The sequence below is a fragment of the Oncorhynchus mykiss genome, chromosome 19 (assembly GCF_057628025.1).
Source record: "Oncorhynchus mykiss isolate SJ-2025 chromosome 19, ASM5762802v1, whole genome shotgun sequence".
Taxonomy (NCBI): domain Eukaryota; kingdom Metazoa; phylum Chordata; class Actinopteri; order Salmoniformes; family Salmonidae; genus Oncorhynchus; species Oncorhynchus mykiss.
Window position 1 is genome coordinate 15,607,107 of NC_143040.1, and position 27,905 is coordinate 15,635,011.

The 27,905-nt window shown below is 43.6% G+C and overlaps 2 protein-coding genes across 3 annotated transcripts in view; one reads left to right on the plus strand and one right to left on the minus strand.

Moving 5' to 3' along the window:
- Window positions 1-13,675, plus strand: part of LOC118936746 (ubiquitin carboxyl-terminal hydrolase 37-like) — a 58,258-nt gene extending 44,583 nt beyond the window's left edge. Inside the window, exons 2-12 of one of the 2 annotated variants that reach the window (XR_016488791.1) lie at window positions 7,699-8,048; window positions 8,461-8,658; window positions 8,939-9,070; window positions 9,692-9,824; window positions 9,934-10,070; window positions 10,255-10,354; window positions 10,484-10,563; window positions 10,758-11,008; window positions 11,456-11,537; window positions 12,375-12,510; window positions 12,580-13,675. Coding sequence is in view for 1 of the 2 variants with exons in the window: in XM_090210226.1 (XP_090066352.1) it covers window positions 8,492-8,658; window positions 8,939-9,070; window positions 9,692-9,824; window positions 9,934-10,070; window positions 10,255-10,354; window positions 10,484-10,563; window positions 10,758-11,008; window positions 11,456-11,537; window positions 12,375-12,387 (1,095 nt within the window). In the remaining variant the exon portion in view is untranslated. Of the gene's footprint in view, window positions 1-7,698; window positions 8,049-8,460; window positions 8,659-8,938; window positions 9,071-9,691; window positions 9,825-9,933; window positions 10,071-10,254; window positions 10,355-10,483; window positions 10,564-10,757; window positions 11,009-11,455; window positions 11,538-12,374 lie in introns of both variants that reach the window. The other variant, XM_090210226.1, reaches the window with a different exon arrangement.
- A 7,106-nt stretch (window positions 13,676-20,781) lies between these two features.
- Window positions 20,782-26,021, minus strand: LOC118941352 (C-type lectin domain family 17, member A-like). The gene is made up of 7 exons (XM_090211829.1): window positions 25,880-26,021; window positions 25,516-25,617; window positions 25,241-25,411; window positions 24,979-25,121; window positions 24,738-24,841; window positions 23,301-23,436; window positions 20,782-21,033 (listed from the first exon to the last, which is right to left on the minus strand). Exons 1-7 carry the CDS (start codon window positions 26,019-26,021, stop codon window positions 20,782-20,784), a joined length of 1,050 nt encoding a protein of 349 aa, XP_090067955.1.
- Between the last annotated feature and the right edge of the window lie 1,884 nt (window positions 26,022-27,905).

Sequence of the window (27,905 nt, forward strand, 5' to 3'; positions counted from 1 at the left end):
TTCTAACAATATCTCCATTGTTCCAGTTTGACAGATTTAAGAGAAAGAAGAATATAAACTCTCCACATGTTTTATGATAAAATATTTCCACCCTGTCTTTCAGTACAACATCAAATCAAATCAAATTGTATTTGTCACATACATGGTTAGCAGATGTTAATGTGAGTGTAGCGAAATGCTTGTGCTTCTAGTTCCGACAATGCAGTAATAACCAACAAGTAATCTAACTAACAATTCCAAAACTACTGTCTTATACACACAAGTGTAAGGGGATAAAGAATATGTACATAAAGATATATGAATGAGTGATGGTACAGAGCGGCATAGGCAAGATACAGTAGATGGTATTGAGTACAGTATATACATATGAGATGAGTATGTAAACAAAGTGGCATAGTTAAAGTGGCTAGTGATACATGTGTTACATAAAGATGCAGTAGATGATATAGAGTACAGAATATACGTATACATATGAGATGAATAATGTAGGGTATGTAAACATTATATTAGGTAGCATTGTTTAAAGTGGCTAGTGATATATTTTACATCATTTCCCATCAATTCCCATTATTAAAGTGGCTGGAGTTGAGTCAGTGTGTTGGCAGCAGCCACTCAATGTTAGTGGCATTGAGATAGAAGCTGTTTTTCAGTCTCTCGGTCCCAGCTTTGATGCACCTGTACTGACCTCGCCTTCTGGATGATAGCGGGGTGAACAGGCAGTGGCTCGGGTGGTTGTTGTCCTTGATGATCTTTATGGCCTTCCTGTAACATCGGGTGGTGTAGGTGTCCTGGAGGGCAGGTAGTTTGCCCCCGGTGATGCGTTGTGCAGACCTCACTACCCTCTGGAGAGCCTTACAGTTGTGGGCGGAGCAGTTGCCGTACCAGGCGGTGATACAGCCCGCCAGGATGCTCTCGATTGTGCATCTGTAGAAGTTTGTGAGTGCTTTTGGTGACAAGCCGAATTTCTTCAGCCTCCTGAGGTTGAAGAGGCGCTGCTGCGCCTTCTTCACGATGCTGTCTGTATGGGTGGACCAATTCAGTTTGTCTGTGATGTGTATGCCGAGGAACTTAAAACTTGCTACCCTCTCCACTACTGTTCCATCGATGTGGATAGAGGGGTGCGCCCTCTGCTTTTTCCTGAAGTCCACAATCATCTCCTTAGTTTTGTTGACGTTGAGTGTGAGTTTATTTTCCTGGCACCACACTCCGAGGGCCCTCACTTCCTCCCTGTAGGCCGTCTCGTCGTTGTTGGTAATCAAGCCTACCACTGTTGTGTCGTCCGCAAACTTGATGATTGAGTTGGAGGCGTGCGTGGCCACGCAGTCGTGGGTGAACAGGGAGTACAGGAGAGGGCTCAGAACGCACCCTTGTGGGGCCCCAGTGTTGAGGATCAGCGGGGTGGAGATGTTGTTGCCTACCCTCACCACCTGGGGGTGGCCCGTCAGGAAGTCCAGTACCTAGTTGCACAGGGCGGGGTCGAGACCCAGGGTCTCGAGCTTGATGACGAGCTTGGAGGTACTATGGTGTTAAATGCTGAGCTGTAGTCGATGAACAGCATTCTCATATAGGTATTCCTCTTGTCCAGATGGGTTAGGGCAGTGTGCAGTGTGGTTGAGATTGCATCGTCTGTGGACCTATTTGGGCGGTAAGCAAATTGGAGTGGGTCTAGGGTGTCAGGTACGGTGGAGGTGATATGGTCCTTGACTAGTCTCTCAAAGCACTTCATGATGACGGAAGTTACCTTAGCTTTCTTGGGAACAGGAACAATGGTGGTCCTATTGGCCCACATATACATACTGGTTACATCTAATGACACAACTCTCTCTGCACTGATTCCACTGTTCCACATGACATCTACCTACATGAACTATTATACAACTCTATAGCTCTACTCTATTCCACAGGAGGAGAGAAAGCATCACACAGATCCTTAGATACAGGGAGAGAGTCAAAGGTGGCCCTCTGGTGGACGTAGTACTAACTACAGGTACAGCTGTAGTGTTGGTGACAGAGACCTGGGTGGATGTAGTACTAACTACAGGTACAGCTGTAGTGTTGGTGACAGAGACTTGGGTGGATGTAGTACTAACTACAGGTACAACTGTAGTGTTGGTGACAGAGACCTGGGTGGATGTAGTACTAACTACAGGTACAGCTGTAGTGTTGGTGACAGAGACCTGGGTGGACGTAGTACTAACTACAGGTACAGCTGTGGTGTTGGTGACAGAGACCTGAGTGGATGTAGTACTAACTACAGGTACAGCTGTAGTGTTGGTGACAGAGACCTGGGTGGATGTAGTACTAACTACAGGTACAACTGTAGTGTTGGTGACAGAGACCTGGGTGGATATAGTACTAACTACAGGTACAACTGTAGTGTTGGTAACAGAGACCTGGGTGGATGTAGTACTAACTACAGGTACAGCTGTAGTGTTGGTGACAGAGACCTGGGTGGATGTAGTACTAACTACAGGTACAGCTGTAGTGTTGGTGACAGAGACCTGAGTGGATGTAGTACTAACTACAGGTACAGCTGTAGTGTTGGTGATAGAGACCTGGGTGGATGTAGTACTAACTACAGGTATAACTGTAGTGTTGGTGACAGAGACCTGGGTGGATGTAGTACTAACTACAGATACAGCTGTAGTGTTGGTGACAGAGACCTGGGTGGATGTAGTACTAACTACAGGTACAGCTGTAGTGTTGGTGACAGAGACCTGGGTGGATGTAGTACTAACTACAGGTACAGCTGTAGTGTTGGTGACAGAGACCTGGGTGGATGTAGTACTAACTACAGGTACAGCTGTAGTGTTGGTGACAGAGACCTGGGTGGATGTAGTACTAACTACAGGTACAGCTGTAGTGTTGGTGACAGAGACCTGGGTGGATGTAGTTCTAACTACAGGTACAGCTGTTGTGTTGGTGACAGAGACCTGGGTGGATGTAGAACTAACTACAGGTACAGCTGTAACATGTCTCTCTCTTCAGTTAGGTTGTTGTAACTGGTCTGTATCTTGTCTCTCTCTTCAGTTAGGTTGTTGTCACTGGTCTGTATCTTGTCTCTCTCTTCAGTTAAGTTGTTGCAACTGGTCTGTATCTTGTCTCTCTCTTCAGTCAGGTTGTTGTAACTGGTCTCTAGCTGGCCTTTCTGCAGATGTGTCGTAGTGCTGGTCTCACTGTTCCTCCAGGGTGTCTGTACTGACGTAGATATCCACAATCCTTTCCTCCATCTCAACTCTGTCAAACCTTATTGGTCATATCTGTCTTGGTATAGATGGACTCACACATTTTAAACTCTGTTTTCTGACTATGGATACAGTGCCTTAAAGCAGGGTTTTCCAAACCCTTCTTGGTGAACTTAATGTGTTTTGCCCTACACTGCACAGCTGATTCAAATAACCAACTCATCATCTAGCTTTGATGATTTGAATCAGCTGTGTAGTGTTGTGGTAAAAAACTAAACGTTCACCCAGAGGAGGCCCTCAGTACAGAGTGTCTGAGTCTGAAGATGACTGCTTTTAAACCTGTTGAAGGTGGGGATTTGTGAAACAGAAACATATCATGGCTGGTTATACAGTAACATGTCCTGGCTGGTTATACAGTAACATGTCCTGGCTGGTTATAGAGTAACATGTCCTGGCTGGTTATACAGTAACATGTCCTGGCTGGTTATACAGTGACATGTCCTGTCTGGTTATACAGTAACATGTCCTGTCTGGTTATACAGTAACATGTCCTGGCTGGTTATACAGTAACATGTCCTGGCTGGTTATACAGTAACATGTCCTGGCTGGTTATAGTTGGGACACTTTCTTCGTCTTTTCACCTTGTTATCTGATTCCTGAGTAACTTCCTGGTCTACTGGGGGAAGTTCCACCTACTTACTGTGAAGCAACACAAACATAGACACAGACACATGCAGAAACACACACAATAACATAGCCACTATAAACACACGTACACATGGATTTTGTGTTGTAGATATGTGGTAGTGGAGTAGGGGCCTGAGGGAACACACTTAATGTGTTGTGAAACTTGTTGGGAATGTATTGTAATGTTTTTAAAATTGTATAACTGTCTTCATTTTGCTGGAACCCGGAAGTGTATCTGCTGTCTTGACAGGAACTAATTAATGGGGATCCATAATAAACCCCAGGAAGAGTAGCTGCTGCCTTGGCAGGAACTAATTAATGGGGATCCATAATAAACTCCAGGAGGAGTAGCCGATACCTTGGCAGGAACTAATGGGGATCCATAATGAAACCCAGGAATAGTAGCTGCTGCCTTGGCAGGAACTAATTCATGGGGATCCATAATATACTCCAGGAGGAGTGGCCGATACCTTGGCAGTAACTAATGGGAATCCATAATGAAACCCAGGAAGAGTAGCTGCTGCCTTGACAGGAACTAATGGGGATCCATAATGAAACCCAGGAAGAGTAGCTGCTGCCTTGACAGGAACTAATGGGGATCCATAATAAACCCCAGGAGGAGTAGCTGCTGCCTTGACAGGAACTAATGGGGATCCATAATAAACCCCAGGAGGAGTATCTGCTGTCTTGGCAGGAACAAATGGGGATCCATAATAAACCCCAGGAGGAGTATCTGCTGTCTTGGCAGGAACTAATGGGGATCCATAATAAACCCCAGGAAGAGTAGCTGCTGCCTTGACAGGAACTAATGGGGATCCATAATAAACCCCAGGAGGAGTATCTGCTGTCTTGGCAGGAACTAATGGGGATCCATAATAAACCCCAGGAGGAGTATCTGCTGTCTTGGCAGGAACTAATGGGGATCCATAATAAACCCCAGGAAGAGTAGCTGCTGCCTTGACAGGAACTAATGGGGATCCATAATAAACCCCAGGAGGAGTAGCTGCTGCCTTGACAGGAACTAATGGGGATCCATAATAAACCCCAGGAGGAGTATCTGCTGTCTTGGCAGGAACAAATGGGGATCCATAATAAACCCCAGGAGGAGTATCTGCTGTCTTGGCAGGAACTAATGGGGATCCATAATAAACCCCAGGAAGAGTAGCTGCTGCCTTGACAGGAACTAATGGGGATCCATAATAAACCCCAGGAGGAGTATCTGCTGTCTTGGCAGGAACTAATGGGGATCCATAATAAACCCCAGGAGGAGTATCTGCTGTCTTGGCAGGAACTAATGGGGATCCATGATCAATACAAATACATACACCAGACACACATCCACTAAACAGACCTGGGATTTTAGCTAGTAGGAGTTGGCAAGACAGCACTAAACAGACCTGGGACTCTAGCTAGTAGGAGTTGACAAGACAGCACTAAACAGACCTGGGATTTTAGCTAGTAGGAGTTGGCAAGACAGCACTAAACAGACCTGGGACTCTAGCTAGTAGGAGTTGGCAAGACAGCACTAAACAGACCTGGGACTCTAGCTAGTAGGAGTTGTCAAGACAGCACTAAACAGACCTGGGACTCTAGCTAGTAAGAGTTGGCAAGACAGCACTAAACAGACCTGGGACTCTAGCTAGTAGGAGTTGGCAAGACAGCACTAAACAGACCTGGGACTCTAGCTAGTAGGAGTTGGCAAGACAGCACTAAACAGACCTGGGACTCTAGCTAGTAGGAGTTGGCAAGACAGCACTAAACAGACCTGGGACTCTAGCTAGTAGGAGTTGACAAGACAGCACTAAACAGACCTGGGATTTTAGCTAGTAGGAGTTGTCAAGACAGCACTAAACAGACCTGGGACTCTAGCTAGTAGGAGTTGGCAAGACAGCACTAAACAGACCTGGGACTCTAGCTAGTAGGAGTTGGCAAGACAGCACTAAACAGACCTGGGACTCTAGCTAGTAGGAGTTGGCAAGACAGCACTAAACAGACCTGGGACTCTAGCTAGTTTGAGTTGGCAAGACAGCACTAAACAGACCTGGGACTCTAGCTAGTAGGAGTTGACAAGACAGCACTAAACAGACCTGGGATTTTAGCTAGTAGGAGTTGGCAAGACAGCACTAAACAGACCTGGGACTCTAGCTAGTAGGAGTTGTCAAGACAGCACTAAACAGACCTGGGACCCTAGCTAGTAGGAGTTGGCAAGACAGCACTAAACAGACCTGGGACTCTAGCTAGTAGGAGTTGGCAAGACAGCACTAAACAGACCTGGGACTCTAGCTAGTAGGAGTTGGCAAGACAGCACTAAACAGACCTGGGACTATAGCTAGTAGGAGTTGGCAAGACAGCACTAAACAGACCTAGGACTCTAGCTAGTAGGAGTTGGCAAGACAGCACTAAACAGACCTGTGGTTTTAGCTAGTAGGAGTTGGCAAGACAGCACTAAACAGACCTGGGACTCTAGCTAGTAGGAGTTGGCAAGACAGCACTAAACAGACCTGGGACTCTAGCTAGTAGGAGTTGTCAAGACAGCACTAAACAGACCTGGGACTCTAGCTAGTAGGAGTTGTCAAGACAGCACTAAACAGACCTGTGGTTTTAGCTAGTAGGAGTTGTCAAGACAGCACTAAACAGACCTGGGACTCTAGCTAGTAGGAGTTGTCAAGACAGCACTAAACAGACCTGGGACTATAGCTAGTAGGAGTTGTCAAGACAGCACTAAACAGACCTGGGACTCTAGCTAGGGTTGGGGTAAGTTTAGGTAAGAAGAATTGTTTAGGGGTTGGAGTGAGGTTAGAAAACAAAATTCATGCCAGCAACCTTGTGTTACTCCTTCCATTCAACACCAATTTATCACCTAGCAAGTGTATTTAACACACACTGGGCACTGTAAGCTCTGCCCACTGACCATTGAGCTTTAATTGAACCAATCACATTCATTATGTCCTTGAGACAGAGCTGCCCTCAGGGCAAGATTGAATACGGAAAACTGTCCCTAACCAATCTGGATTGTTGTTTGAGGTTTAGGCTAAATCTCTACCACCTGTTCACATTCTTTTAACCAACACTTTGTCCATCTGCTGGTGAATAAGAGAAAAAGCATTTAGCATTTAAATAAACCGATAACCAAACCAAAAACAACATGGAAGCTATCAAAAAACTATGAAGATGAAGATGAAGGCACTTAAAATGCCTTTATTGTGGTCCTACGTTTAATGAAACAACATACAAAAAATGAATGTTAAAAGAAACAAGAATACAATGGAGCATATTATCTACATTATTGTATGTATACTGCATAACTTTGCTCTTCAATAAAACATATTTGTTCATTGAACAATATATTTTAAAATGTTATAGATTGGGTTGCCAGGTGGTGGTGTCATACATGACCGATGACATCACAATGGTCTTAAAGCCAATTTGAACAATGGGTTAATGTGGAAATGTATCAGTCTTCATTGGTTATCGACATGGCTTGTTTCTGCTGGTGCAAAAAGGTATGAAATCAGGTCATTTAATCAATGAACAACTACTATAATTCTGGAGTAGTATGTTTCTCTTAAACCTAGTGGGAAGAATAAAAGTAAAATTACATTCTGATTGACGAATACGTAAAAAGTGTACATGAAATGTACATGAAGTTCTGCTATTGCAAATGTCACTCAATGTAACCTGTCTATACTGTGTTATTTGAGGTTTAGGATAGATCCCTATGATTCTCCATTTAGGCCAACCTCTTCCTACTCTCATGACCCCCTCTTCCATTGGCTGGGGATCTGGGGGGAAAGTATTTAGCACTATCACATTTTCTTGTCAACAGAAAAAACGTCAGAAAGCAAATTCAGTTGATGTGGAGCAGAAGACAAGAAAGAAGGAGAGGGGCACTTCATCCCCCTCTCCAATTCCATCTGACCGTTCTGAACGGAATGGCTCCGCTACCTCTGACCCCTCACCCTCTGACCAACTCTCCTCCCTCCATCCACCTCCCTCTCCTGTTAAATGTTCCTCTCGGCCTTGCTCTCCTGCTAAACAACCCTCTGTACCCCGGTCACCTGCCAAAAACCCTTCCCCAGTGAAATCCTCTCCAGTGGTGTCCCACCCTAGTTCTCCCTCTCCTACCAACCCTCTGGACCGTCATGGAGACACCAGTCAGGAGGGCACAACAGTCAGGTAATCCAAACATAAAGTACAGTGCCATCCTAGAGTCTCTTTGGAGAGTTGGGTTTAGTGCTACCAGACCAGGGCCAGTGTTAATCAACAGTATGAGTGCTAATCTAGGATCAGGTCCTCTCTGTCCATAATAATCTGATTCATTGATCTATGATCTAAAATGCAAAACTGGTCCTAGATCAGACTCCTACTCTGAGACACTTGATTAACACAGTCCCAGAAAGTTATTTTCCTGAAACTGTAGTTTTAGCCTCTTCTGTCTACATCTAGTGGATAAAGAGAGTACTAACCTATTGGCCTGGTCTACTTGGTACACTGCATTTATATGGACAGCAGTACTCAGCTGTGTTTATAGTACAGTACAGTATTCTCTGTGTTGGAGGCGTTAGACCTGTTTCTCTCCTTCCTCCAGACCTCTGTCTCTCCAGGAACACTCTAGTCCAATGCCCCAGAGACCAGTCTCAGCCACCAGAAGCATGACTCTTCCCAGGGCCAGCTCAGCCACCAGAAGCATGACTCTTCCCAGTGCCAGCTCAGCCACCAGAGGGTCAGAAGAGACCCAGGGGGCCAGAGGAGAACGGGGGGAACTGGTCAACATGGAACTTCTTGGGTAAACCACAACACACTGCAAATGCATTGAATATACGTTCTTTATTGTTTAGAGATCAGTGTCGGATATACTATGGGGATAAGGCTTACTATCTAGCATGTCCGTTTTATTAGATATTTATAAACCCATGAAATATGTCAATCTTGGTCTAAAGGACATCCACTTCTTTGTGTTAAATATAATGTATCCCTTATCCCCTGCCATTATCATCACTTTATAGAGATGTGAAGGTTTATGATTAATCTCTATGTGTGTACTGATGTCTGCTTCTTCTTCACAGGTTGCCTAACATTGGCAACACTTGCTTCCTTAACGCCACCCTGCAGTGCCTCCTGGTCCTGCCTTCCTTCTCAAAGGAAATTCTGCACCAGGAACAACTCTGGAGCTCCTCCCCCTTCTCCAACCTGCTCAGGTAAGGGAAGGCTCAAAAGCAGACACTCACCCCACACACCCATTAATTGTGGTCATAAATTAAAGAAGGGACACTCTTTTCACGCCACTTCTACAGAAAGGGATTGTCGTAGCAGGTTAAGATAGCACTTTCACTAATCCTAACCCTTTTCCTAACCTTAACCACTTCATATTTTGCTGTGTATTGTATTTATGGTTTATTTTCCAGTTTATTTTTGTTTTTGTATCTTCATAACCAAGAGGAACAACAATGACACACTGATTATGATGTAGGCATTTTGTAGGCCAATTTGGAAAGTGTAGAATGACTACATTACCCATAATGCTCATTGACTGAACATTCCACCTTACCGTGGGAAATTTGGTAGATTTTTAAAATGCTCTAGAATTGAGAGCAGTATCCAAACCAAATATCTTAGGAGAATAAACAACACATTTTTGTTGTTTGGCTTCATTGTCCGTCCTCAAAGGTGAAATTGCATCAAATCGAATGAAACATTTCTAATGATGGGGTGCCACTAGATAAAACATATTTGTATATACTCATCTGCCTCTTCAGGCGTAAGCCAGTAGGTTGACACCATCCACTCGGCTGCTAACTTACTCTCTGTCTCCCCTACAGGTGTCTGTCTGATGTGCACCGTTCAGGCCTACCTGACAGTGTGGCAAACCAGGCCTCAAAAGCAGACCTCATGTGGAAGGTCAAGTACTCCTTGTCGGGATACGATTTGAAGTATCTGGGGGACACGCAACAGGTAACTGAGGCACTACTCTCTTGTGTACGAGTGCTCTTCTTGCAAGGGTTCATTTTCTCTTTTTAATTTGCTTTTATCTTGGTGTGTTTCTTTCTCTTCCTCATCATAGGACGCACACGAGTTACTTGTCAATATGCTGTGCCAGCTGAAGGAGGAGGGCATGATTCTGAAGACACTCGGGATGAACTATACCTGCCCTGTTTCCCAGCTGGAGTTCCAGCTTGTGTCGGTGCGCAAATGTACCAGGTAAGAGATCCCATTGGTTGTAGTGTATGTACTGAGAACATGATCTTTCTATATATATATATATATATATATATATATAGTATATATTAATATTACAAAACACATGGCATAACAGAAACATTGTAGAGACCTGAAACAGAAACAGACTTGATGCATTTTTCTTCTCTTTGTCCTGCTTCTGAAGCTGTGGGCGCGAGTCGTCTACCAGAGAGGACTACAACCACCTCTCATTGGACATCAGCCCTGAGCGCACCTTGCTGAACAGCCTAGCACTCACTTTCAAAGTCAGCACTTAGGGCTCAGCCCTGCATGTAGAGACTAACACCCAGGGCAAGCTGCCCACTGCCTCAGAATACGCTATCTTATTATTGTAGTGGTATCATTCATTATGTAATGCTTTTGTTTCTAACCAGAGTGAACAGGTTGAATTCACATGTGAGGGCTGTAAAGGCCTCCACGCCTCAAAGGTGGAGCAGTTCCACACACTGCCTCTGTGAGTTGTCCCTTTATAACCTCTCATAGTACTAGCAGTGTTTAATGTCCTGAGCCTTTAGGAGTAGTTACTTTCCTGAGCAGGTTGTAGGACTTATAGGTGAGCACCACCAAACAAATTTCACTCATCTGTTATTTTGTTGACTGGTTTCATTGTCTGTCTGTTCATCTCTCTTCCTCTCTGTTTCTGGGCAGTGTGCTGGTTCTGCATCTGAAGAGGTTTGGAGGACCTGGGGGGTTGGAGAAGCTGGAGGCTCCTCTTTTGTTTCCTTCGGAGCTGAGGCTCTCCACCCTCTGTGGGGACATGGTGCCACACCTGCACAGTGCCAGCCCACAGGCCCTCACCAACCAGGCCCCCAGCATCCAGGGGTCCATCCCCCAGACCCTCGCCAGCCAAGTCTCCAGCCCACCTGGAGAGGCCAAAGACAGCGCCCTCTGCTGTTCAGGTAGGTCATGGCACCATAACAATATTCTTGCTCCAACACCACACAAACCACCCACTCCCAAAACGGTCCTGCTGACAGAGAATCTGGAAGCTGCAATTTAAAATGCTTCTCAGACATCTTTAGTGATGTATGGGAGCTGTTTTAGTCCAGAGCATTTCAGACAAGTGACCACGTTTTCACAGCTCCTTATATGTGTATTTGACCCCTCAGATTCAAATGAGCAGGAACCAGGGAAAGTGCTGCTGACAGCCTCAGTGGTGAGAAGAGAGAGAGAGATAGAGAGAGAGTGAAACCAGTGAAAAATAAGTTATGACAGAACACTGAGATAGTTATGAGGAGTACACGATGTAGTAGACCTGTAGTAGACTAGTACTGTAGTAGACTGTAGACAGTGTGGTGGACTGTAGAGGAAATGAGAATCCTATGATCACATGTGTTTTCTTACAGAAGCAGAAGCCAGTACAGTCAGTGAATGGTTACTACCAGCTGACTGGCGTAGTCTCTCATTTGGGAGGCTCCGCAAACTCCGGTAAGTAAATACCATCAAACACACACATGCAGATGCACAATACATATGACATCAGCTGAATTCCAAATCACTCCCTTCTCCTTGGATCTCAATTTGCATGTTCACGTGTGCCTCTGCCGTATACACAAGCATCCCAAAGCTGAGGGAGTGAAAATTATCGAGGGTGAAGGCCAGGGATCATCAACTAGATTCAGCCTCGGGTCCATTTTCTTTCTTAGCCAGATGGGAAGGGGTGTGGAACAAAATTACAAATAATTTGTAGACTGCAAATATGCCGTAGGAAGGCCAAACAGATATAATATTTGACTCATTTCAAACCTTGCTTACATTTGTGTACAACCACATATATCTCTTTATTGTGCGTGGGAATACTTTGAAACAGATTTCCAAAATGAAAATCACTTGGAGCTGATTTGCTGGTGTTTTTACAGTCTTTTAGCAATTACGTTTTATTTGGACAGAAAACATAGGGGGCCAAATAAAATCACCCTTGGGCCAAATTTGTCCCGTGGGCCGCCATTTGTGGAACCCTGTTTTAGGAGATAATTAGACCCTCCAACAGCCATTTCGGGCCAAGCTAGCAAGGCTGCAGGCTTCAGAGTGAAGTGTCATCCCAACAAGCACTGCAATATGTTTAGAGTTTGCTCAATTTAATTCAAAAGAATGGAGAGGTATGCCTAATTTAATGTCATGTGTATTTGTTTATCTCTGATTTCAAAACTTGACACATGTAACAGATAAAATACCTCCCAAATGAACTGTTTAACTGTTACGAAACACTCTATTACCCACCCTAGCCTGACCCTTGACCTCTAGTCTGTCTTCCTTGTTCCACAGGGCACTACATTAGTGACATATTGCATGCCAGGGGAAACTGGTTCTGCTGTAACGACAGCCAGGTGTCAATGTCCAATGAAGCCACTGTGCTGAGGACCAGAGCCCGGAGTGCCTACATGCTCTTCTATATGTTCAGGTACTGTTTACTCTCACCATCTATATTCTTGTGTTGCTATTTATGTGTACGGTTCCTTTCACCCTACAGGGCAATAGAGCGGGAGGCCCCAGCACACAGGGCCTAACAGGGCCACCAGCATCAGCCCCAGACTAAACAGGGGCAGAACCTGGACCAGCCTCCAAACACTCAGACCTGTCTCAACAGGGGTGGTACCAGGCCCAGCCTCACAACCCCCAGCCCAGCCTCAACACTCACACACCTGCCTCGAAAGGGATAGCACTTGGCCCAACATCAACAACCCTGAGCCCAGCCACATCAGGGGTAGCACTGGGCCCAACATCAACACACCCAGCCCAGCCTCAACATGGGAAGAACCAGGCCCAGCCTCAACATGGGCAGAACAAGACCCAGCCCCAACACCCTCAGACCTGCCTCAACAGGTGCAGCATTCAGCCCAACTTCAATCATGCTGCTCTTCAACACTAGCATGAACATTCTTTCAGTAGCTTATGTCATAAATACCTGCCCTTGATTTGACTACTTCACCTAATGTATAAAGCGTATAAAGTATACACACTAAATGTAGTACACATGTAGATGTGGTGGATAGAGAGTGTGATTATTTAGAGGATATAACATCCCTTCTATTTGGTTTGGTTTGAAATCCTCCTGTTGTAAAATACACTGTGGTGTCTAACCTCTTATTCAGCATGGTCACACCGGAAGACCTGCAATATTAATAAAGACAAGCAAATGTAAGAAAATCCCATTTAAGATGATTCTGTTGACCGTTGTAACTCTTTAACTCAGGAAGATTTATGGTCTGGGATTCAGGCCGGTCCTAACAGGAAACGTGACAAAGGGAAGCAGCTGTAATGGAGCCTTCTAACACCCAATCAGGTCTGGGGGAGGAATGTCACATAAAGATTCAGAGATGCTATGAGTATCTTTTGAAGTTACTCTCCAGTTGTATTCCATTTGAATAAATACAGACATGAAAATGCTGGGCTACGGATGTGACCTTGGTTCTGTGAGTAGAGTAACGGGTCACCAAACAAGCTATGGGAACTCCTTCCCTTTATCGTGATGTGATTGAGATGCTTAATATCAACGATGTTTACAATGACGCCACACCCTTACTGTACCATTGTGACCTGTCACTATTAAAGGCTGTGTGACGTGACATACTGTCTTTTCTTATCTCACGTACGCTCCCTTACGTATTTATTTGGACAGTGAAGCTACAACTTTTCATTTGGCTCTATACGCCAGCGTTTTGGATTGGAGATCAAATGTTTCATATGTGGTGACTGTACAGAATGTCACCTTTAATTTAATGAATGGTAAATAATGTTGAGTGAGAAAGTTACAGAGGATCATACCCCCAAGACATGCTAACCTCTCACCATTACCATTAATAGGGGAGGTTAGCATTTATTATCATACCCCCAAGACATGCTAACCTCTCACCATTACCATTAATAGTGGAGGTTAGCATTTTATATCATACCCCCAAGACATGCTAGCCTCTCACCATTACCAATAATAGTGGAGGTTAGCATTTTATATCATACCCCCAAGACATGCTAACCTCTCACCATTACCAATAATAGTGGAGGTTAGCATTTTATATCATACCCCCAAGACATGCTAACCTCTCACCATTACCAATAATAGGGGAGGTTAGCATTTTTTTGGGGGGGGGGGCGGGGGGGGTATGATAGTTATACCTCTGTAACTTTCTCACTCATCATTATTCACAATTCATTCATGATTATCTTTAATCATAGAATTCTATTCTTATTTACAATAAAAGTGACTCCAAAGTTACACAATACATTATTTACCATTAATTTCTATTACATTTCCATTTTAGTCATTTAGCAGACTTACAATTAGAGCATTCATGTTTAACATACAGTGCCTTCAGAAAGTGGGACCAGGTTGGACTACAGCAGAAATGTTGTTGTGTTACAGACTAAATTTAAAATGCAGTAAATATATTGTTATATTTATACAAAATACCCCATATTTTTAGAAATGTTTGCAAATGTATTGAAAATGAAATATAATATAGATTTTACATAAGTATTCACACCCCTAAGTCAATACTTTGTAGAAGCACATTTGGCAGCGATTACAGCTGTGAGTATTTCCTGGTAAATCTCTAGGAGATTTCCACACCTGGATTATTATTATTTTCAAAATTCTTGAAGTTTGTCAAATTGGTTGTTGATCATTGCTAGACAACCATTTTCAGGTCTTGCCATAGATTTTCAAGTAGATTTAAGTCAAAACTGTAACTTGGCCACTCAGGAACATTGACTGTCTTCTTGGAAAGCAACTCCAGTGTATATTTGGTCTTCTGTTTTAGGTTATTGTCCTGTTGAAAGGTTTATTAATCTCCCAGGGTCTGGTGGAAAGCAGACTGAACCAGGGTTTCCTCTAGGTATTTGTCTGTTTAGCTCCACACAGTTTATTTTTCTTCTGAAAGACTCTCCAGTCCTTAACGATTATAAACATACCTTCACATACTGTATGATAGTGAAACTCTTTATCAGTCAACCACAGTGGATTAGAAACACTGGCCACCACGTGACTCCCACCAGCCTTAGTTTGATAATATACTACATGATATGACTTACACCAGTCTTAGTTGAATAATATACTACATGATAGGACTCCACCAGCCTTATTTTGATAATATAATACATGATATGACTCCACCAGCCTTAGTTTGATAATATGATACATTATATGACTCTATATCATATTACATACATACATACCTACATGAACTATTATACAACTCTACAGCTCTACTCTATTCCACAGGAGGAGAGAAAGCATCACACAGACCCTTAGATACAGGGAGTCAAAGGTGGCCCTCTGGTGGACGTAGTACTAACTACAGGTACAACTGTAGTGTTGGTGACAGAGACCTGGGTGGATGTAGTACTAACTACAGGTACAGCTGTAGTGTTGGTGACAGAGACCTGGGTGGATGTAGTACTAACTACAGGTACAGCTGTAGTGTTGGTGACAGAGACCTGGGTGGATGTAGTACTAACTACAGGTACAGCTGTAGTGTTGGTGACAGAGACCTGGGTGGATGTAGTACTAACTACAGGTACAGCTGTAGTGTTGGTGACAGAGACCTGGGTGGATGTAGTACTAACTACAGGTACAGCTGTAGTGTTGGTGACAGAGACCTGGGTGGATGTAGTACTAACTACAGGTACAACTGTAGTGTTGGTGACAGAGACCTGGGTGGATGTAGTACTAACTACAGGTACAGCTGTAGTGTTGGGAACAGAGACCTGGGTGGATGTAGTACTAACTACAGGTACAGCTGTTGTGTTGGTGACAGTGACCTGGGTGGATGTAGTACTAACTACAGGTACAGCTGTAGTGTTGGTGACAGTGACCTGGGCCCGGTTACCCAAAATAATATTAAGGGTAAGGGATTCATCTGAGAACAATAGGATCCTATTGTTGAAACGATGGACTTAGACAAAAAATGCTTTTGAGAAACCAAGGCTTTGGGCTGTAGAGCTCACAACCACCCCCACAGAGTTCTTCACTAAGCCCAGACACACACCCACGCTGCCTGACCTGTCCACTACCACCAGCTCTACCTACTTTGAACAGCAGGTGAGGAGCTGCATGCTAACAGACAGTCAGAGGAGACCACTAGGGTATAATAACAACAGTTTTAGGAGCTGCATGTTAACGGGCAGTCAGGGGAGACCATTGAGGTATAATAAGAACTGGAGACTGTGTCCAAGATGTTGTTGTTTTCAAGGTATTCACGTTCACATACGCAGATTCATGGACGTCTGTATCCGGGTTGCATTCGGTTTACACAGCCCAACATCACATGCTCACTAGCGCTCAGTGGATACAGGGAGCAGAGCGAGGCTCTCCAGAGGGCTGTACGGTCTGCCCAACATCACATGCTCACTAGCACTCAGTGGGTACAGGGAGCAGAGCGAGGCTCTCCAGAGGGCTGTACGGTCTGCCCAACATCACATGCTCACTAGCACTCAGTGGGTACAGGGAGCAGAGCGAGGCTCTCCAGAGGGTGGTACGGTCTGCCCAACATCACATGCTCACTAGCACTCAGTGGGTACAGGGAGCAGAGCGAGGCTCTCCAGAGGGTGGTACGGTCTGCCCAACATCACATGCTCACTAGCACTCAGTGGGTACAGGGAGCAGAGCGAGGCTCTCCAGAGGGTGGTACGGTCTGCCCAACGCATTTATCGGGGGCACACTGCACATCATTTGACATCTGGTGAATATGTGTATGTGACCAATACAATTTGATTTGATTTGAGCAGCAACGAGATCATTACGTCATCCAAAAACATGGCAGTCATTGAGTGACTATAAAAAGTACAAAAATCGGCCTCAGCGACAACTATTTGAGATTACAATGAATTGTTTTGTGCACAAAGGTTCTGACTAAAGTGTCTTATTAGGAATTTTCTAATCTGACTTTCCTATGTGGCTGTGTACGGAAAATCTATTTCTGGGTCGAGTATCTGATAAACTGCAGTACCGAAACAAAACTGTAGGAGCATTCAAAACCGTGCTTCTAGACCAGAATCCTGGCCCTTTGGAGGAGACGCCTGGTAGCCTGCACTGGAGAGTGGTAAAATCTGTCACCTGGAGGGAGGAAGGAAGTTAAGAAGGGGAGGAAGAGGGAGAGGGTATAGATAGTGCGAGAGAGCTTAGTCAGATAACTGACGTAGCTGATAACAACTGGTAGCTTACAGCAACCAATTATTTTTCAATCAGTGGCTGTGAGGGAGAGAGGATATGAGAAAAGGAGGCCATTTTAGAGTTTTGAAACAAGACCCTTACTTTGCTGACAACGGACAGGGTTACATCCGTTCCTGACGGGGTGCTAGCGGGCGCCATGAGGCTCACCGCCCCCAGTTACCATGGAGATGTTGGCAGAGAAGGAAGAAGTGAATCTGCGATCGTTGGTGGCTTGGACTGTAAAGGTTCCTTCGGTTCTGCAGGCCATTTCTACGGTGAAGGGGACTGAAATGGTGGAAAACTATGGATGAAATAGAGCTTAGACTCTGATGGGTTAAGTAGAGGTAGTATTGATACATGAGGCCTCAAGGCTCTGTTGTCTCCAGTTTTTAGTCTTGGTCAAGATGTAATACCTACCTTCAAAATCATCTATCTTCCTCTGTAGCTGGTCTCTCTCTTTAGTCAGGGTGTTGTAACTGGTTTGTAGCTTGTCTCTCTTTTCAGTTAAATTGTTGTAACTGGTCTGTAGTTGGTCTCGTTCCTCAGTAAGGGTGTTGTAACTGTCATGTAGCTGGTCTCTCTCTTCAGTTAGGTTGTTGTAACTGGTCTGTAGTTGGTCTCGTTCCTCAGTAAGTGTGTTGTATTTGTTATGTAGCTGGCCTCTCTCTTCAGTTAGGTTGTTGTAACTGGTCTGTAGTTGGTCTCGTTCCTCAGTAAGGGTGTTGTAACTGTCATGTAGCTGGTCTCTCTCTTCAGTTAGGTTGTTGTAACTGGTCTGTAGTTGGTCTCGTTCCTCAGTAAGGGTGTTGTAACTGTTATGTAGCTGGTCTCTCTCTTCAGTTAGGTTGTTGTAACTGGTCTGTAGTTGGTCTCGTTCCTCAGTAAGGGTGTTGTAACTGTTATGTAGCTGGTCTCTCTCTTCAGTTAGGTTGTTGTAACTGGTCTGTAGTTGGTCTCGTTCCCCAGTAAGGGTGTTGTAACTGTTATGTAGCTGGTCTCTCTCTTCAGTTAGGTTGTTGTAACTGGTCTGTAGTTGGTCTCGTTCCTCAGTAAGGGTGTTGTAACTGTTATGTAGCTGGTCATTCTGCAGATGTGTTGAGGTGCTGGTCTCACCTTCTCTCAGGGTCTCTGCACTGATGTAGATATCCACAATCCTCTCTTCCATCTCACCTCTGTCAAACCTTATTGGTCATATCCGGCTTGGTATAGATGGACTCACACATTTTCAACAATGTTTATTGACTATAGCCATGTTGCCTTAAAGCAGAGTTTCCTAAACTCGGTCCTGGGGCCCCCCTTAGTGAACATTTTGGGTTTTACCCTACACTACACAGCTGATTCAAATAACCAACTCATCATCAAGCTTTGATGATTAGAATCAGCTGTCTAGTGCTAGTGCAAATTGAACTGGCTGGTCTCTGTCTTGTGTCAGGCCAGTGGTGTTGTAACAGGCCTCTAACTGGTCTGTCTCCTTTGTGTAACAGGATAAAATAAAATATGGAGTCAGGTGATGTTTGCCCTCGACGCTGATCTTGGGTCAGTTTTTCCTCCACTAAATGATTAAGGTTAGGATTGGGGGAGGGGAAGTTGATCCTAGACCTCTATGGACATGGTCGACGGTCTTTTTTGTGTGTTTCAAACTACAGGTCACACAATTATATGATTTTAGTGTTTGCCTAGTTAAGTGTGTTTGTGTGTGTGTGTGTGTGTGTGTGTGTGTGTGTGTGTGTGTGTGTGTGTGTGTGTGTGTGTGTGTGTGTGTGTGTGTGTGTGTGTGTGTGTGTGTGTGTGTGTGTGTGGGTGGGTGTGTGTGTGTGTGTGTGTGTGTGTGTGTGTGTGTGTGTGTGTGTGTGTGTGTGTGTGTGTGTGTGTGTGTGTGTGTGTGTGTGTGTAAAATCTTACCTCAAGCAACAGCTCCATGGTGATCATAAACAGCAGAGAGGAATAGATGAGAGAGAGATGGTATATAGTTTGGCTGGTGGAAGCAACCGAAAATAAATAAAGAGATAGAGACCCAAAAGAGTAGAGTAGTTGAGATATACTATAGACAAGATTACCCCGTACAGACATGGAATGATGACAATTGTCACAAATAACATTTCTGGATCTGTGAGAAAGGGGTGTAACAATAACCTACTGTGATAATGCCCTCTCTCTCCCTCTCTCACTCTCTCTCTCTCTCAAAGGGCTTTATTGGCATGGGAAACATATTGCCAAAGCAAGTGAAATAGATAACAAACAAAAGTGAAATAATGAATAAAAAATAAACACTATACTAACAAAAGTTTCAGAGGAATATAGACATTTCAAATGTCATATTATGGCTATGTAGAGTGTTATACCGATGTGCAAATAGTTAAAGTACAAAAGGGAAGATAAATATAAATGGGAAGGCAGGTAGCCTAGTGGTTAGAGCGTTAGGCCAGTAACCTTAAAAGTAGTTGGATCAAATCCCTGATCTGTCGTTCTGCCCCTGAATAAGGAAGTTAACCCACTCTTCTCTGGGATGCTGTCATTGTAAATGACATGGATAAGGTCCTGAATGGTTAGGTGATGGTTAGGTGATGATTACAGCTAGTGGTTAAAGTGAGAGATGAACTCACCATAGAGGTGAAATATAGGTATTACAGACTTGTCTATGAGCTCTTTCTCAATTCATCCTTTCTCAATTCCTCCTCTCATCCTCTCTCCTCCCCTCTTTCTCAAAAATCATTGGAGAATACAATCCTAGGGGAGGGACCTTTAACCTTCTACTCTAATAGTGTTGAGTGTGTGTTACCTGATTGCTGGTCTCCTGGTCCATTATTAGGAGCAGTGTCTGCTGTCTCTTCTCTCTTGGTGCTGGTCTCACCATCTCTCAGGTTGTCTGCATTGATGTAGATATCCACAATCCTCTCCTCCATCTCACCTCTGTCAAACTTGACCTTTGTGTTCATATCTAGTTCAGCATAGATGACCTTTAACATCTGTTATGTATTGATTGTAACGGCTGCTGTTCATCGATAATGATTAACTGTTTATAATTACGTGATTAAATTAATCAGGTAATTATTAACTCAGCAACCTGGGGCACCATGGGAAAGTTTGGTTTTATTGAGTTTCTTTTTCCAAAATTAACTCAAAGAATATCAGAATATCGATTTTACAACCGTTGCTAATTAATTAATTTCCTCGACAATCTCATCCTGAACGTCACATAATCCGGGAATCTGCACAAACCCCAGTCCCACTAAATAAGTCCGTGCCTCACTAATTTAGTTGAATATTTATTTACTAACAAGCTAAAATGATAATATAAGATACACAAACACACAGTCTATTGATTAGAACGTAGTTTAATGAAACATGTCCCTAGCTGGCCAACACAATATGACACATGTTATACAAAATGGGGATTTAAAAAGAGTGAGAAAGTGAGAGAGCACAAGTGAAAAGCACACCTAGGTACATTGGTAAACCATGCTTAGTTTAGCCCTAACCTCGCCCCGAACTGCCGCTCTCATGGGTCAGAATATAATGATGTAATTACGTGTCAAAGGTCTCCGATTTGGCATCTCCTTGTGGACCGAGTTCCTCCTTCTCTGATGGCAGCACTTCTTTGGTTACCGGGTGTAACTCTCTGATTGTCCACACGAGGTCAGGGTCCTTTCTCATAGTGGCCTGTTTCCTCGCCCTTGTTCTGAACGGGGGTCTTCTGAGTATGGTCAGCCGTGTAGCGTAGGAATGAAAGGAGTGTCGACACACGATTCCTTGGAGAGTGGTAACCGGGTGGTCTTGCTTGAATTCAGAGACACAGCTACTCATCCGTAGCACAGATTTGTTAAAAGGTTCCTTTGTCTTCTTCAACCTCGCGTTGTGTTGTGGGGTTACAACTAATAGAACATTGGCTGCAGCACATGGTCACGTAGTCTGTTATGTTCATTCTTAACTCACATGTTTTATACCCTCGGGTCAGAAAGAGGTGTTTCCGTCTTTTTGGCAAGTTCTCTGAGCGTAACTAGTTACGAGGCAAAGTCTGGATTTTACACATATCCAATTTAGACAACTAACGTCACATTTCATCTTTTCAGAAACATTCTATTTGATCTGGACATTTTCCACACAACGTACAGTGTGCAAACTTCAGGTACATATTGTGGAAACTCTTCAAGTTACACTGTTTTTGTTATAACGTCATCGTTTAACTTTTAATAACATAACAAAAACGACATCGATTTTCATATACCATCTATCGTCATTAACACCATTTTGTCTGACAAAACATATTGTCCCACAGTCCCTTTATTGCATGTTACTGTTCTGAGGTAGGTTCTCCATAGGCCCAACATACATTCCATTCCTCCACAGTAAGAGGACAAAGGGATTTTCTCTGCTGTCTCTGCTTCTAGAATTAATGTGGTGGTCTTCCAACATGGCCACCAGGAGGTGTCGTACGTCAACTGCAAGACCTCTATACGTTAAGTCTCTGCTTCTAGTGATATCTCTGTCTCTGAGTCATCTGTGTGTCTCTGTCTGTGTGACTACTGTAGGTGTTAACTCTAGGGAAGTATCAACAAAATGACACGGGTAGTTGTAGCTATGCTAATACAACAAAATAGAACAAGTTTGCATACTGTGTCTGTGCTTGTGTGCATGTGCGCGTGTGTGTGTGTGTGTGTGAGTGTGAGAGATTTTTGCAGTGGTTATTGTTAAACCATTTTCTGCAGAACAATATAAATCATTCCATGTCTCTACATGGTCATCTTGTCCAGAGTATATCTCAACACAGTCCTCCTGTCCAGGGAATGGGACTTGCTATTTGTGATGATGGACAGGACACTGTCATACCAGGAAGATATAGATCATAGAGGGGAAGTGGAGAACAAAGACTAGTTGTTAACATATATTACATATCATATGTAACACCCCCAAGATAATTCAGGGAGTTTCCAGAACTCCTCCTTCCTTTCACCTTTCTGCTGATTTGGACCCTCTGTTTACTCCCAAATATACATCAACATGTTCAGGAGGTCCAGAACTACAAACATTGGTCATTATAATGTCCAGACAATAGATTTGATACTACAAACTGCTCCAAGTGGATATTGAGGGTGGGTAGTTTTAACCAGTGAGGATGAGATGATAACAGTAACCCCTGGGGCTCTCCTCTACATTTACAGTTTAGCCATTTAGAAGATGCTCTTATCCAGAGCGACTTACAGCAGCAATTAGGGTTAAGTGCCTTGCTGAAGGGCACATCAACAGATTTTTCAAATAGTCGTCTCAGGAATTCGAATCACCAACCTTTCGGTTCCTGGCCCAAAGATCTTAACCGCTAGGCTACCTGCAGCTCTTTCTCTTAATGAACCTGATTGGTTGAGGAGTTTTTGAGTGACAGCTAGTTGAACCACTGAAAATATCTACTACACTTCCATCTTTTGGGACCCATATAGGGGAACAACAGTCAAATATGAGCATTTTATATTGTGCTTATATGTAACTTGACAACAAAGACTGACTGTCAAATATTATTAAGTAACATCCTTTGATATCTCTATTACACTCATTGATTGGTGATACAGTCACCTCCTCCTATACAGTGTATGTAATGGTGGTTTGGTACTGTTGAGAATGTCATCACCAGGCCTGAATTGGAGCATGTAAATATCTGTAGCATATATTTGAATTGGAAGTTATGTGAATGCACAAAGTCAAATGTACTGAATTCATGTTGAACCTGATGAGGTATAAAACACAGGAAGTTACAAACAGGAAATAAGTAGGCCTTTTATTAATATGATACTACAAATAAACACAACAATAGATGCGTTTGCATGCATGTGTGCACACAGTGTGTGTGCATGTGTGTGTGAGGTTGTGTGTGTGAGTTTGAGACAGAGAGAGAATGTCTGTGAGAGAGAGAGTGAGACAGAGAGACAGAGAGAGACAGAGAGAGAGACACACAGAGTTAGCGAGAGAATGAAGGAGGAAGTTTCGTGCACTGTGTGCTGCTGTATGTGTTACAGTATGTTGTCATGGTGATGTTAAACAGCTTTCTCACAAACCCAGTAGATTTTCCTGTCACATGACAAGTCATTCCAAGCCTCCAGAGGACGCTGATCTTTACGTATCTCAACACAGTCCTCCTCACCATAGTCTAGTCTGCCAGCACCATTATCAGGCTGTGGTTTATGCCAGTACCTACAGGGTTAACAACAGTCAGATATCATGGTTAATACCAGCACCTAAAGGGTTATCAACAGTCAGATATCATGGTTAATACCAGTACCTAGAGGGTTAACAACAGTCAGATAGCATGGTTAATTCCAGTACCTACAGGGTTAACAACAGTCAGATATCATGGTTAATACCAGTACCTACAGGGTTAAAAACAGTCAGATATCATGGTTAATACCAGTACCTACAGGGTTAAAAACAGTCAGATATCATGGTTAATACCAGTACCTACAGGGTTAAAAACAGTCAGATATCATGGTTAATACCAGTACCTACAAGGTTAACAACAGTCAGATATCATGGTTAATACCAGTACCTACAGGGTTAAAAACAGTCAGATAACATGGTTAATACCAGTACCTACAGGGTTAATAACAGTGAGATATTATGGTTAATACCAGTACCTACAGGGTTAACAACAGTCAGATATCATGGTTAATACCAGTACCTACAGGGTTAAAACAGTCAGATATCATGGTTAATACCAGTACCTACAGGGTTAAAAACAGTCAGATATCATGGTTAATACCAGTACCTACAGGGTTAAAAACAGTCAGACATCACAGTTAGAACATCACAATCCTAAATAATATACAGAAATGTTTCAGTTTAAATTCAACTTTGTTGACTGCTGCCATCAATGACAATAACCTCTATATATAAAGGTTGACTAAACTGAAAATTGGAGCCTTATTGTCAGAGTAGTTATCATCTCTTAGTCTGTGGTCAGTGTTGGTCCACCAGTTGAGTATGAAGAACCTAGAGTATGAACAACACAGAGAATCATTCCTTCTCCTTACAATGTGGTCAGTGCTATTATAACAGTAGTGTATTACCTTGGGTTAGTCAGTGTTATTATAACAGTAGTGTATTACCTTGGGTTGGTCAGTGTTATTATAACAGTAGTGTATTACCTTGGGTTAGTCAGTGTTATTATAACAGTAGTATATTACCTTGGGGTGGTCAGTGTTATTAGAGCAGTAATATATTACCTTGGGGTGGTCAGTGTTATTATAACAGTAGTGTATTACCTTGGGGTGGTCAGTGTTATTATAGCAGTAGTATATTACCTTGGGTTGGTCAGTGTTATTATAGCAGTAGTATATTACCTTGGGGTGGTCAGTGTTATTATAGCAGTAGTATATTACCTTGGGGTGGTCAGTGTTATTATAGCAGTAGTATATTACCTTGGGGTGGTCAGTGTTATTAGAGCAGTAGTATATTACCTTGGGTTGGTCAGTGTTATTAGAGCAGTAGTATATTACCTTGGGGTGGTCAGTGGGGTGCCGTCCACCCATATCAAGTTCCCCTCAGTAACAGAGTCAGTCAGACCAATCCAGACTCTCTTCTTGAGTTTGAAGAGAAACTCCTGTTGTTGAGAAAGATAAATAAATATGCATATACCCCTTGCACACCCATATCTTCTCTCTCTCTCTCTCTCTCTCTCTCTCTCTCTCTCTCTCTCTCTCTCTCTCCCCCCTCTCACTCTCTCTCTCTCTCTCTCACCTGTTCCTTATCACTGTTTACGATCACCAGGTCTGATCCTCTCTCCAGACAGTCCTCTCTGCTCTCCTTCCAGGTTTTTGTATCATTAGACAGGAAGTACCAACTGGATTCAAAATTCTGCCAGCCTTTGGGACAGGTTTGTTCTACAAGATGAAAACATTAATTTCTTTCAATTAACCACACAGGATACTTAAGTTAAAAAAATCAGCACACAATAAAGTGTGTGGGATTAATGAAAATGTACTATTGTATGTTTACTCACTGAGATTGATAAGCCTCCCACTAAGACTATCTCTCTCAGTCTGTAGCTGGTCTCTCTCTTTAATCAGAAGGCTATAACTGGCCTGTAGCTGGTCTCTCTCTTCAGTCAGATTACTGTAACTAGCCAGCAGCTGGTTTCTCTCTGTTGAGTTGTGATGATCAATGACTCCATCTGTAAAAGGGTAAAGTTGATGAAACATGTAACTAAAACACCATTGATGATTAAGTATAATTAAGTAGGCTACTTAAGTCTCAGTGACAACATAGTAAACTTACAGTAGACAGACAGGCCTATGATCCCAGCCAGTAGGAGAACACACAGCAGCCCCAGACACACTGCAGCAACTCCAGAGGGTCTCTTCCACCACTGAACATGTACTGAATCACAAATGATTAAAGATCTTTGGTAATGTGTTTTACTGTATCATCCAGGATTGGGACAAATGAAGCTAGAGTTCTGCAGGGTTATCTCACCTGTATTTGTTTGTGTGCTTATGTGTTTGTGTGTGTGTGTGTGTGTGTGTGTGTGTGTGTGTGTGTGTGTGTGTGTGTGTGTGTGTGTGTGTGTGTGTGTGTGTGTGTGTGTGTGTGTGTGTGTGTGTGTGTGTGTGTGTGTGTGTGTGTGTGTGTGTGATCTTACCTGAAGCAACAACTCCATCTCTTGGTCTGGGCTTGAAGGCTCTTACGTTGGCATATAATTGGCCATCAATGTCTGTGTTCTTCATTGCATCAGGCTCATCGTCTTCAAATCCATCTGAGTTTTGATACACTCCCTCTGACATTCTAACACACTGGTGATCAAGTACAGTAACTTGTACTTCTTACATCAGCTCTAATATGCGTCTGTAGCTGTGTCTTCTCCATGCAATGTCCTGTCTCTGTGTGAATTATAGTAGTGAAACTCTTTATCAGTCAACCACAGTCAGCCACCACGTGACTCCCACCAGCCTTAGTGTGATAATATAATACATTATATGACTCCCACCAGTTTTAGTTTGATAATATAATACATGATATGACTCCCACCAGCCTTAGTGTGATAATATAATACATGATATGACTCCCACCAGCCTTAGTGTGATAATATAATACATGATATGACTCCAACCAGTCTTAGTGTGATAATATAATACATGATATGACTCCCACCAGCCTTAGTGTGATAATATAATACATGATATGACTCCAACCAGTCTTAGTGTGATAATATAATACATGATATGACTCCAACCAGTCTTAGTGTGATAATATAATACATGATATGACTCCAACCAGTCTTAGTGTGATAATATAATACATGATATGACTCCCACCAGCCTTAGTGTGATAATATAATACATGATATGACTCCAACCAGTCTTAGTGTGATAATATAATACATGATATGACTCCCACCAGCCTTAGTGTGATAATATAATACATGATATGACTCCCACCAGCCTTAGTGTGATAATATAATACATTATACGACTCCCACCAGCCTTAGTGTGATAATATAATACATGATATGACTCCCACCAGCCTTAGTGTGATAATATAATACATGATATGACTCCCACCAGCCTTAGTGTGATAATATAATACATGATATGACTCCCACCAGCCTTAGTGTGATAATATAATACATGATATGACTCCCACCAGTCTTAGTGTGATAATATAATACATGATATGACTCCCACCAGTCTTAGTGTGATAATATAATACATGATATGACTCCCACCAGTCTTAGTGTGATAATATAATACATGATATGACTCCCACCAGCCTTAGTGTGATAATATAATACATGATATGACTCCCACCAGTCTTAGGTTGATGATTGTGATTATTTTCTGTGTCTGTGTGTTCCATACGGAACTGTTTCATTTTGTTATTTCACGTTGTTATTTTGTATTTTTCTTTGTTCTATTAAAAGAATCATGAACACATACAACGCTGCGCATTGGTCCTCCGATCCTTCCTACTACTCCTCGTCAGAGGAGGAAGAAGACCGTTACAGAATCACCCACCACCAAAGGACCAAGCAGTGTGGTAACGGGCAGCATCAGAAATCTAAGGACTCATGGACATGGGAGAAGATTCTGGACGGAGAAGGACCCTGGGCACAGGCTGGGGAATATCGCCGCCCCAAGGCAGAGCTGGAGGCAGCGAAAGCTGAGCGGCGGTGGTAGGAGGAGGCAGCACGGCAGCGCTGCTGGGACGAGAGGCAACCCCCAAAATGTATTGGGGGGTGGCACACGAGGAGTGTGGCTAAGTCAGGTATGAGACCTGCGCCAACTCCCCGTGCTTACCGTGGAGAGAGGTGGACCGGGCAGGCACCGTGTTAGCCTGGTGCGTTACATAGCAGCGCCTCGTATCGGCCGGGCTAGAGTGGGCATCGAGCCAGGTGCCATAAAGCCGGCTCAGCGCATCTGGTCTCCAGTGCGTCTCCTTGGGCCGGGGTACATGGCACCAGCCCTACGCACGGTGTCCCCGGTTCGCCAGCACAGCCCAGTGCGGTCTGTTCCACCTCACCGCACTGGCCTGGCGACGGGGAGTATCCAGCCAGGTAGGGTTGCGCAGGCTCATTGCTCGAGACCTCCAGTGCGCCTCCACGGTCCGGTCTATCTGGTGCCTCCTCCACGCACCAGGCCTCCGGTGGCAGCCCCACGCACCAGGCTGTC

Excerpts from the sequence above, each read along its gene's own strand:
- LOC118941352 (XM_090211829.1), bottom strand. The coding sequence starts at position 26,021 with ATGTCAGAGGGAGTGTATCAAAACTCAGATGGATTTGAAGACGATGAG. Across the intron at positions 23,437-24,737 it reads ACCCCACTGACCACCCCAAG|GTACTGGCATAAACCACAGC; the intron begins GTAATATACTAC and ends TTAACCCTGTAG. Across the intron at positions 21,034-23,300 it reads GTGACAGGAAAATCTACTGG|CAAGACCACCCGGTTACCAC; the intron begins GTTTGTGAGAAA and ends TCTGAATTCAAG.